Raw genomic sequence first — 12,663 nt, forward strand, 5'->3', positions numbered from 1 at the left:
AAGAGCATGATCCCATTGGTGTTGGAGTTTTGTGAAAAATATACAAAAACAGTAATAGTTATAAAATTGGGCTCCTCATTGACCATGGAACACCCAATTGGCCTGCTTGTGAGCAGATGCAGGATGATTTGTTATTTATAATGTAGAAGATATTGGGAGAACATTACTCATAGCCCATCTTTCATTGTGAGCAGCTCATAGCTTACGTGAAACATTCTGATGAAAATACCTGAATTAGAATGTACTGTGTGAGGTTAGATCGATGCGTTACATTTATAATAACTAGATAATTCAAACTTCTAAGTGACACTTAATTCATTCTGAGAATGTGCCCTGAAAAGCCTAAAGAGGGACCAATTTGCCTAATTAAACATAAGCATAAATATATCATGATAGGCATACTGCGTGTAGGAAGTAGAAGAGGAGAAAAGTACTAAGAAGAGAATAAAATATTGGTGAATGTGAGACAAACCAGTGCAAATAGGCACTGGGGCCAGTTTTTGGAGGTAGTGGAGTGCTGGAGTGGGGAATTTGAGGTTAACTGCAAGGACACTGGCCATTTTAGCCACTTCCTAGCTCAGCGACTTGGGGAGTTCCTTAAAGGTTTTGTGCCTCAGTGTCTTCTTCCATAAAATGGTGGTGGGGGTAGCAGCCCACCTCATAGAACTGACATGGAAATTAAATTGTTTATTGTAACACACTCAGAATAGTGTCTGTTGTGTGGTAAATGCTGGGGAGGTGTTTGTTGTTATTATTCAGTGACTTTTGTGGACCATCCCTGCATCCAGTCTGGTTTTCCAGATTTGGTAGTTGGGCTCGCAGTGAAGAGAGATGAAGGATTGTGAAGTGTGTCAGGTAGTAACAGTTCAGGAATTCCACAGTCCTTTCTCTGCCACGCTTCCAACTGAGATGGCAGACATCCCTTCAAGGCCAAGTTAGGTTATACCAACAATAAAGCCACCTGGACAGTGGCTTTTAGTTCACCCGCCTTTCTACTTCTTATTGCTCTGATAACCCTCATGGTACCAACACACAGAAACTAGTCCTCTGCATTCTTGAGCTTACACCTTCTAGTCCAGGTACCTTGGCATTGGCTTTGCTGACTGTGCCTTCCGTGTGTGTGCTTCTCTTCTGCCCTGAAGGTGCTATGTCGTCAAAGACCGCTGTGATCTGCCCTGGGAGGCAAGCCAGCTTAGGGTTAAACTATCACCCAGGCATGTGGGAGACACATTGACTAATCCATCACCCATTTCCAAGGCCCTCTTGCCAAGGCTGGCTTCAAGGGCATGTGACCAGTTTAGTCGGACAGGGCTCAAACACTCGGGAAGGCCCCATGATTGGTTTAATATTCTCTCAGTGCCACATTGAAATTCTTAATTTTGTGCTTGGACTTTTGTTTTGAAAGCAAGTTTGATTGGAAAATGGAGCATGCACATGAACAGAGGAAATGCTCACTGTGTCCCTTCTACTATGCCGCCACATTTGCACAGAATGTTTCTGTTGCCCCATGAACATGTAATTTAGGTGGACCCATGATATGTGGGAGTTCAGTGAGTCAAAGCAAAAGTGAGTATGAGGTAGATGTCTGTTGGCCATCACTGTGTAAGTGCATTTGAACCAGAACTTACTTCCAACACAAAAAGAAACACAAATGACCAAGAAACACTATCATATCTTTCTTACTAGTGGTGTCACTTCTCTGCATTAGCCATCTACTTACGCTGAAAATAATAATATGAAAGGAAAGAAAAAGAAACACTCGTATTTCTTCTTTTCATCATTTCTCTTTACTCATTAGTGAACTAAAGGTAGCATGTACTGATAGAATGTTCATGTATCAAGAAGTGAATTAAGAACAGTTGAGTTCGTTTTGTGCAGTGTTTCTACTGTTCTGGTAGGAATGAAATACGTATGTTAAGTATATATGCATGTATGAGTTATGAAATACAAGTTGCATGATTTCAGCAATTCCAGTTACCAACTAAAGATTAGCAATAAAATTCACACGAACACTTTAAAATTCTATTTCTTTTTTACTTAGAACAATATTAAATAGCAAATAAAATATGTTATAATAAGAAAAAGTTTGCAGAAGGAAGGATATGTTCATGCATTAGTGTCTTTAATAGCATTTTCCGCCCTGGTTTGTGAATAATGAGCCCTCTATTTTTATTTTGTCCTATGCCCCATAAATTATTTAGCCAGCCATGTCTCTTCCTTAACTATTTTCATTATAGAGGTTGGCAAAGCTAAAACCTTGACTTCCCAGCATCCTTTGCAATTAGCAATAGCCGTGTGACCAAAATCTGGCCAATGAGACATAGTGAAGTAGTTGGGAAGCCTGGAGGAAAACTGAAATTACTGGTTCAAGGAGCAGACCTTGGCTGTGCTGTTCTTTCCTGTTCTGAACCTCCTTCAACACTAACATCATATTTGGAGCTATGCAGCCATCTTGTGACCATTAGGCAATAAACGAGAACAGAAAGCCAAAAGGCTACAAAAGTTGGAGTGAAAAGCTAAAAAAGAGTCAATGTCCTTGAGAGCCTTGTTGAGCTGCTCATCCAATACCAGCAGCCCTCAATCAAGACTTTTTATGTGAGAAAAATAACTTGCTACTAATTTTAATCCCTGTAAGCCTTTCCATTGATGTAGTCTTTTTATTGCCAATGGCCACGTGGGCTATAGGGTGCCTACCTGTTCTCAGGGCTTTTTATAAAAAAAAAAAAAAAAAGACAACTCCTCCTGCTTCTAACTATCATTTCCATCATCAAGTCTCTAGGCCAGTCTCTCACGCTAGTGAGGGAGGTGGGGAGGTAAATGTCACATCAGCTTTCCATTCCTGGTCCCTTCCCTCTCCATTTGCTCCTGTGATCCAGCACTCCTCTTAGTGCCCCCCTAACAGAAGGCTTTGTGATGACCAATCAGTGTAAGTGCGTACCTGGTAGAGGCAGCCTCAGACACACCCCAGAACCATTCACAGCTCAGCCTCAGCCCAGGCAGGTCATCATGTAACTTCTACAATGGCAATAACTTCACTTTCTCACAATTAAGGTAAAATAATAGTGATTGAAGTTAACCAAAATGAAAAGAGAATTGACATCAAACTCCATAAGTAACATCAGAAGAAAACTTAGTTATGGAGACTTTCAGAATCATTTTTTGTTTGTTTGTTTTGTTTTATAACCATCTCAACTTTGGTCAAGGCAGAAAACCAGTTTCTTTGCCACCGAGTAGCCCACACTGTCATCTCCTTGGAGACTGGCACTCATATGATTTCAGCACAATAGAGGTTTAGTAATTAAATACATAATTCCAGAAAAGCAAGGGCAAACAAGGGGCTCAGATCCTCATTAGGTGAGATGACACATGCCTGGCCCTTGGCCATCAGCCTGGCTATTATTAGGACATGTTAACAAGGCTGCTGCTGTCACACTGCTTTGTGTGTCTCTAAGTTTGGCATATCAATTTAGAACTGAGTCTTAGTTATTTTTATTAGAAGAAAGTTAGTTAAAACAACATTTCCCAGCAAGAATTAAATGTTTTATTATTTAGCAATTTCCTCCAAATGGTAATAGCTTAAATATTTACCAGGGACTTTTAGGGAGCTCCTGTCTTTTACTAGATGACTTTGTATTGAACTTTATCTGGGAACATGGGTCAAAGTCCTCACTCATCAGCTTATTGCAAAGTCAACCAAACTTCTGAGTTAGCTACATTTTCTGTTTTTTCCCCTCCCTGCTTTCAGCACAGGAAAGACACAGAATTTGCTGTGTTTGGCTTTCTCTAGATACCATGGTTAACATTCTGATGGAGGAATTTGAAATCACAGACTGAAAAGATATCCCTACCACAATGCACAGTTTTAAAATACAATACCACAGCAATCACTCCAGAGTTGGAAGATTTTAAAGCGTGGAAGTCACCCTCAGATGAGATGAAACCATGACAGATTTCACCCTATAGGATTATGATATCAATTGGATGAAATTATGTTGTGTAAATGGTAAAGCACCTCATAGATGCAAGATTATCTTGAGAAAATCAGTACCTTCTCCTTTTGTATTGCCTTTATGTGAGGAATTTGAGGGCATGCTGGCTGTTAAAGTTCAGCTTTTAGTTTAGATCTGATGCCTAAAAGAAACCGTCCTCCCGGTATAATAGGGTGATCATAAGAGCTGAACTTCTGATATACAGGTGTGACAAGTACTGTTACTAAATAAACTTACAAAGAAGAGATCTGCTTCCACTTTGCAGAGACACTTCAGTAAGCACCTCTCTCTGGCCAACAGTAGTTCCTACTACATTGAAATGAATGTCCTCCCCTTGTACACATGAGCAAGGGTTAACCTCCGGCAAGATCTTACAGATTAAGTCACATGGAAACAGCACACTGAGTCAGTGGGTTAGACACATTGCAGAGCATCTGGATAAGCCAGATAATTTGTGCAACATGCTCTTATCAGCAGCCTTCTCCAGCACATCTGTGGCTTACTGGAAGCTGCTTTTGTGTGGAGTCTGTTTTTCTATATTCTACTCAGTGTTGGCAGAGAGGGACCAAATGTTTCAATTAAGAGGAAAGGTAAGGCAGTGATAATGAAGAACCTATACTCATAAATACTCATCAATGACAGCCACCTGTTTCCAAGTTTGTCTTAATCCTTAGAAAAGTTTAAGACTTTTGTACTGAAGCAAGGCCTGCCTCGAGGTCATCTTCCCAGTAGATCTAGGTCTTTTTGAAAAGAGAGAGAGAGAGCCTTGAACTTTTATACTAGGGCAGAGTATTTAAGAGTGTCCTTGTGCTAAAGATGTCTCATCATGGACCTGCCTACCTCACACAGAAGTTCTCCTAATGGCCTCCACCAGGCCAGATCAGGCCACATACTTGTGAGCTCTTGGTGAGGTCAAACATGACTGAATCAAGAACAAGGAGAGGTAAAGAGTAGAAAGTATGACTCAAGGGTTCAGAATGATTTTTGTACTAGATTTCAGTAGAGGTCGTTCTGATACAAGTGATATCCCTTGGATTCCCATTAAACTCCCAGGAAGGGAATATGTGTATTTCAGAGAGAGAAGAATAAGGCATTAAAAGATAACAGACAATTAAAAAAAAAAGATAACAGACAATAGTTTACTCATAGTCCTATTTCACAGATTTCCATCTTGTCTTCATCTTTGTGACAATCCAGAATGTACTAATATTTGCTCATCTTAGACCGATAGATCTTATACCTTGACTCTAACACATCAACTCAAAGTTGGGATCGACTGTAAGAATAAATTGATGCTAACACATGAAATTCGCCATTCCAGTTTATTGAAATGAGTAAATTTATAGCTTTATTTGCATACAGAAAAGTGCACAATAAGTATGTACAAAACAGTTGTGTGGCTGATCATTTTCAAAATTTGTCTACTTCCAAAAATTTAACTACCTTGAAATAATTGCCTCCAGGTGAGCATATTCAGGTATTTGGACACATAAAACACTATTTTAAGTCTGTGTTTATAATGACTGAGTAGGAATCCAGATGGGAAAGTATGCCATACATGATCAGCTATTACCATTAAACATTAAACCACAGGACTTTAGCTTGGACTACTTGGGGCTAATCAATAAAGGTTCAGGAGGTCACCATCTTATTGAGATCCTGAGCAGTCATTCTCTTCTTCTACTGAAAGGTAACATTGTATGGTTATCACCCACAGAACCTGAGTATTAGAGGTCAAGAGACAACATTTAAAAACCCAGCATAAACATAACAAAATGAAACTCATTTTGGCAAGAACAAATCCTTCAGAACTGCTAACAATATGACTGGAAATGAACTGGGAGAGTTTCCAAGGTTATAAGGAGATACATACTGCAGACATTAGATTTTCAATGATAACACCACATGCTCGTTCTACAGCTTCTCTCCTCTCACCCACCCACCCATTTATCTTCCTACTAACTGTGAGATTGTGGCTTCAAGCAAGTTTTCCAGTTATTTGATAAAGGTCTAGCATGACCCCAAATAAGCACCTAATATGTTTGGCACAATCACATGGAACTTTCTGATGTGTTGCTCTTCAGAATATAGTCCTTCATTGATGAAGTCAATTTTTCTTTCATTTTCTTCAACATGAACTGCTCTTCTGGAACTTCAGCTCAAGAGGATGGCCTCCTATTCCATGGAGAGGATACAGGTTGTGTCCATTTGCAATCTTAGTTACAGGGTTTAGCAATCACTGAGAAGGCAGAGACGTTTCAGATCCATGAATCATTAGATTTTTTTTTTTGCCCCATAAAACTCTGTTGCTTGTGAAAGGGAAGTTATGTTATATGAACCTGGGAACAAAACTGACTGAAAAAAGAATCAGAGGGAAGAAGAGAGGAGAGACAAGTAATGCTTTTCCCTCATTTGCACGATCTAGCAAGAGATTAGAAAGAAAAGAAAACAAACAAACATTTTTGCCCTTCAGAGAAAATAATATTCAAGAAGAGAAGTTATATTTTTAAAAAGGCTTGTAAGTGTGTCAGATTCCCAAGTGTCTAAGAGAAGTTGGACTTGCTTCCATTTTACTTTAAAAATTCTCTATAAATGTGGATATGAAGCAAGATTTAAAAACGTGCCTGCTTTTAACTTTTAGGTTTTATGCTGTAAAACGGAACCCCAGACAACTTTGAACAGTAAGGATTTTAAAATTTATTCAAAACAGTGTCATCTGAGGAGTTGTGGTGGCTGCGTCTCCTAACCAGAGGGTACACCGTAGAGTGTTCTAGAAGGTTCTAGGAACACAATAGGCAATGGTTCAAGTGGGGAAACTACTTCATTTACATTTAAGCTAGAGAATTTAGGTTCTTAATTTATTTAAAGCCATAGATTCAGTTTAGCTTTAATCTAAACAGAAAAGTGAAAGGCATTTTACAAGTGGAAGAGGCAACAAGAAATAAGGCAACAGATAATATGTCAAAGCTGGAACAAGAGCAGAGGTCAGGACGTGTCTGGCTATTAGCTTTGTCCTTGACTACTAAGGCCAACCTTTTTGTTCCTCTGGGTAGTCAGCATATCAAGTTCCTAGAGAAGTGCAAAGAAGAAACAAACCGTGGTTAGAACTTTTGGGTTAAATATTGATGTATTAAATATCAAGTCATCATTTTAAAACCTCAATAATAGTATCTCCTAGGGCTCATGTGAGAGGCTTTAGTAAGATAATAAATAAATACAGAACCTGTAATAAAGTGATTAACACCCATGTTCAATAATGTTAGCTATTTTCTCCCATGATAATGCTCCCCGACCCCCAATCCCAAACTGTAAGTTTAGCAAGTTCACCAAAATAATCTTTCCTTCATGATCTAAGAAAGAAAGGGCCTCCAAGGAGACCTTTCATCAATTCAGTTTAGTGCAAAGAGTCCTCCTCGACTCTGGATGCAGTTTATTCCTTTCCATCTGTCCATATTTACCTCCCTTGGAGATGAGGTGAAAATGAGTCTCTGTTAAGACTTCTAGCCCTTCAGTATATTTTACTGCTCTCTCAGCATTAGAAACTGCAGGCTTCCTGAAACATGGAGCTTTTCCTCAGCATCTGAGGGGAATTCTTAGGGTTAAGCAGGGCCCAAGAACTTGTCTTTTCAATAATCTCACCCTGTTCTCTGAAGCAGACTTTACAGAAAAGCCCTTTAAGAAATATTGTAATTCTAGAAGTCAAGTGAGGGACAACAATCCAAATTGCATATAAAGTCAATATATTGTTCATGTCAGATTTAAGATGTTTATCTACTTAAAATAATTAAATTCTAGATGGGTCAAGACTGAGTTTAGGAGTCCCACCTGGATGGGGCAAGGCTGAAAAAAAAAAAGGGTTTGGTTCCTTTCATCCTTTTTATTGTTCTCCCCTACCAGCTATGACCCTTCCTCCTCTAAAATGTGGACAAGTCTTCTTTCCTCCACTGACTTCAATCTTCTAAGATCAAATGAAGCTGCTTCCACTCACTGCTGATAAAGAAAAGGTCATGCCAACCCCTCCCATGGTCTCAGTCTCAGGTAACAGTTACACCTAATAACTCACCTAGGATAAAGTATATTAGTGAGAGCCACCTGCAGACTCATCTGGTCATATGCTGCTTTTGAAGAAGCTATGGGCAACTGTCACCACTTTCGCATTCAATATCCTCAGACTAGTTTAGACTACCTTTGAGATCACTCAAAGAGAAATAAGTTGATTTGGGAGGCAGCATATGTTTAGCTGACCTGTTCTTCAAAAAGTCTTCAGATTTCAAAACTTCTTTAGAAATGAAATAACTACTAGGAAGCTTTGCAGTCACTTCAATATGAAGGTAAAAAAAAAACCCTCAAACAATTAGAAAGCTATTATGTGTTATATGAGTCTTATTGTCATAGAGAAGTGTTATTTTGAAATGTCAAAAACATAGGATATGATAGAAATCCATATCCCATGGGTATATTACTATTTTTGTAGCATGTATAATTCTATTCTTAAATGCTCAGCTTAGTCATTACTGAATTAGTTAAGCACAGATTCCTGTCTATTACTTCTAAGTTACAGAGATTTAACCTTGTATCAATTCTAAAATTAAAATTTCACCCTCACCCCCTGGGCCATGCTGCCTTATCAAACCTAAGCTTAGTAGGATCTTCTACTTACAGAAGTCAGGCAAAAGGATTTCCAAAAGGATCCCTATATACATCAGAAGATGTGGGTTGAGAAGCCATCTATGAAGATAAAACCATCCAGTCAATAAGTTTAATTACAGTTATGAAGGAAAAAAACCCCTATAATTAAGACTTCTCAAATTCCTTTAAAAATCACTTAAGTCACAGACAAATCAGATATTATATGGGTCTATGATATTATATGATTTCTGTTTTCCTGCTTACAATTTGTGATGCATATTTATTATTTACATCAAAGTCAGGGTTCACATGAATGATGTTTGCCTTCCCCAAATGAAAGGCATCTGTTTTTATGAGCTAAGAGATCATGGGTGGGAAATTGGGAACCTAAATCCTTGAAAGGCTTTTTTAAAAAAGATTTTATATATTTATTCATGAGAGACACACACAGAGAGAGGCAGAAACATAGGCAGAGGAAGAAGCAGGCTCCCTGTGGGGAACCTGATGAGGGACTTGATCCTAGAACACGGGGATCATGACCTGAGCCAAAGGCAGACACTCAACCACTGGGCCATCCAGGTGCCTCTCCTTGAAAGGGTTTTAAATATAGTATTATTTTGGCTCAGTTTTCTCCCAAAATGCTTTTGTGAGCCAGGCAAAGTGAGATACGAATGATATTTTCTATATGAAACTAATTTCTCAGCTCAAGATGATAGCCCCTGCAAAAAAAGTCTCTCCTCAGTCTGAGTTGATGTTTTCACTGTGATGGTTCTCAATGATAAACATCCTTTAGTACCAAAAACTTATTATACAAACAAGATTAATTCACGACACAGTAGCTCTATGTGGCATGTACTCTGGAACCACAGCTTCTAGTAGTTGATACTTACAGAGGCTTGTGAGGAACTAAAAGAATCTTTAGAGAAAGGGTTCTCAAATGTGTTGTCAGCAGATTTGGTAACTGGCAGGGAACCTTGTCTGGGAGCTGGCTTTGGTGGTTCTAGAAGGCAAGAAACACCAAGAAGTCAGTAGACAAATTTTCCCCAAATATAGGCAAAAGTCCCCCAGTCAAGCTTATCTCAGAAATTAATTTCCATACTTTTGGAATTTACATCATGGAACAAAAATCACCACCAAATACTAGGACTCCCAGTGATTGTTGCAGGCGAATTCATCAGAAGAGGAGGCTGTGCACATGGACCTGAAGTGAAAGAGATTCAGAATTCCCTCACTAAGGCCGTGGAGTGTGGCTGAGGCTCTGTTGCACAACCTTCCAGGCGCCACAACCCACTGAATTTCAATAGCTCTTGGCAGCCCTTTTAGGAATTGTCACAAGAGGGCAGCATTGGGCCAGCCCTTAGAAACAGCTAAGGTAATAAGCTCGCTCCATAAGGGAAATGGTCAAGTTGTCTCCATAACCACTGATTACCAAAGAAAGCAAGAGTAAGGCTATTGGCGGGTGGGAGAGGGTTCTTCTAAGGACTCTGTGGGCCCATACAAGAGTGGAAATACTCGTTGGTACAATAGACAGAGAAGTGAGTAGCTCACCATTGATCTTTTTCAACAGCTGATTAGCATCAAAGTCATCATGGTCTGCATTCTCCTGAGGAATGCCAACTTTGCTGTTGAAATAACTGGAGAAGGCACTTGAAGTCCCAGAGGAAGTCTGTTCTCCCTTCCTTGCAGGCACAGCAGGTGGCTGTCGCAGTTGGAAGTCCTTAAACATTTCTTTCACTTCTTTGACTTCTTTATCCCCAAGTGGGTCCAAGGCAGTGAAGGCATCACTGGAGATGTCCTTCGGAGGGCCAGTTCGGGGAGGTGGTTGAGGAGGAGCGACCAGAAGAGAGGAGAGCATAGAAGGGGACTGGGTAGACACAGCAGAAGCTGGAAAAATATTGCTCTGGAAAGGGTTCCCCAAAGGGCTTGTTGAGGACCAAGTATTGGGTGCCACAGATGCTGATGGGCCCCAAACAACAGGGGCTGGAGGGGAAGTTGAGGCTGCAAAGGATGAAGGCTGGTTCCAACCTGGAACAGCTGGGCTTGTGGTAAAAACAACTGGCTGGCCGAATCCTGAAGGCTGACCACTCATCATGGCTCCCGGGACCACTGAAGTGGACTGATTGAAGACTAAAGACGTTGGGTTCCAGGGGCCTGTCTGAGGGGGGCCAACCGGGATACCACCTGAAGGAAGCAGGGGAAAGCATTTATCAGGATGCAAGCTTGAAGAGGATTCTTGAGTTTCAGAAAGTATGACTCTCTGAGGGGCATTTATCAGGCATCTACATAGCAAACACCATCCTGAAGCCTCAAGGCTGACTTGGAAGAAAAGGTCTCGAGAGACTAAATCATCCTAAAGATAAACTAGCTAATACAGAATAGCTGGTATTCACACGTCGGTTGCACTTTGAAGCCCTTTTTTTTCTACCAGAGATTTTTAAACTTTTCTCATTAGGAGGGTACTACACTCCATAAGGACCTAGTCATGGAAAAACGAGTGCTTATCAAACCGCTACATTTCAAACAGCTAGGACAGAGCCTGTCAATAGCATGAACGTGTTTGTTGAGGGAATATATTTAATAAACAAGCCATACTGATTGCGAAGTAGTTAATGAAGATAATCCATTGGGTACTCTGAGTCATTGATTTGATCTTTTCATTTGGCAGCTGGCTCCTGTCTGGAGTCTTATGGAAACCAGCTATCACGCATGTATATTAGGCCTCAACATGCTTGCATCCTGAAGAAACCATTTCAGTTTCCTTGCTTTTAAATGCTGCCAAGGTTGACACAGCTATATAAAAGGATGATAAAATTTGGTTGATGCCAAGATAGTTTCAGACTTTTATACATATAAATGGAGGAAAGGCTGGTTATCCTGGGAGAGCTGTTTCGAATAAAAGTGCTTCCTGCCATGTGTCACTCACTAAACCTTGCCAGAAGTCAGAACACGATACTTAAGAGAGGAAGGGAGGGAGAGAAGACAACACAAAGCAAAAAACAAAACAAAACAAAACAAAAACAACAACAAAAACCAACCAAAAACCCTAAAACCCAAACCCCCCCCCCCCCCAAAAAAAACCTTCTGAGGTAACTAATTGCCTGTGTCCAAGCATCTAATCTTTTTGCAGGATTGGCTCCATCTCCTGCATCTTTGCCATGTCGATTAAGGATTGAAGAAATCACTAAAAATGCGGGTTTCTCCAACGTTTCCCACCTCTTTTTGAGAAGCTCATTCCTTACATCTTGTTCTAATATGTAGGACGTTTTCTCTTCTGTCTCTTCCCAAGTATATTAATGACCCAGTTAAACTCCCACCACAAACAAAAAAACCCCTAAATTCAGCCTCATACCTATTCATGAATGATGCCCTGCTCTCAAAATCTGCTTGCTTTGAGCTTTAGAGTAAGCATTCTTTAGTTATGAAAGTTTTCTAACTGAACTAGGAAAAGGCCTCCAAACTTCTAACTTGGGTTAGGAATGTTTTTGTTTCCAGAGTGAGAAATATTTTGAAAGTGATGTTCAGGGGCTGATGTAGCAAGATATTCTATCTTAAATTTTCTTAGATTTGGAAATTGATGTTACTTGACTCCACTGTATGAGCATGAATGCTAGCCATCTGGCCATGATGCATGGTGTGCTCACAAACAGTGGTAGGTTTCAGAAAAGGTCATCTTACTAAATTAACATGATTATTTTTGAGGTTAGGGAGCTGGGTACCAGAAATGAATTATTAAAATTGGGAAGCTCACAGTCTGTGATAACTAAAACTCAGGGATACCAGCTGCAAATCCTGTGCCCTGGTCTCCTGTTCTGCCTCCTTGGCATCAATATATAGGACTATTTTTTTTAACGGAAATTAATTCAAATAGTAATTTCATAGGTACAGAAATCAGACTTCATTTATACTAAAGGGTATGCACATTGTTTTCACAACTAATCAAGGGAGAAGTCCTCTCACATTCTACAACAGTGGGTTCTAAAAGCGGCCTGGGTTTGAGTGAAGCTATTGCTAGGACGTTACAACAAAATTATTTAAACTTTGTTAA

At 39.9% G+C, this 12,663-nt stretch overlaps 1 protein-coding gene across 3 annotated transcripts in view; it reads right to left on the reverse strand.

Moving 5' to 3' along the window:
- Window positions 1-5,292: 5,292 nt before the first annotated feature.
- Window positions 5,293-12,663, reverse strand: part of DAB2 (DAB adaptor protein 2) — a 51,003-nt gene continuing 43,632 nt past the window's right edge. For all 3 annotated transcript variants that reach the window (XM_055325772.1, XM_055325773.1, XM_055325771.1), the window contains 4 exons: window positions 10,167-10,799; window positions 9,509-9,618; window positions 8,650-8,717; window positions 5,293-7,058 (listed from right to left, as the gene is read on the reverse strand). In XM_055325772.1, the coding sequence (XP_055181747.1) occupies window positions 8,655-8,717; window positions 9,509-9,618; window positions 10,167-10,799 (806 nt within the window). In that variant the 3' untranslated portion in view covers window positions 5,293-7,058; window positions 8,650-8,654. The remainder of the gene's footprint in view (window positions 7,059-8,649; window positions 8,718-9,508; window positions 9,619-10,166; window positions 10,800-12,663) is intronic.

This window comes from Nyctereutes procyonoides, unplaced genomic scaffold (genome assembly GCF_905146905.1).
Source record: "Nyctereutes procyonoides isolate TBG_1078 unplaced genomic scaffold, NYPRO_anot_genome, whole genome shotgun sequence".
NCBI classification, from domain to species: Eukaryota; Metazoa; Chordata; class Mammalia; order Carnivora; family Canidae; genus Nyctereutes; species Nyctereutes procyonoides.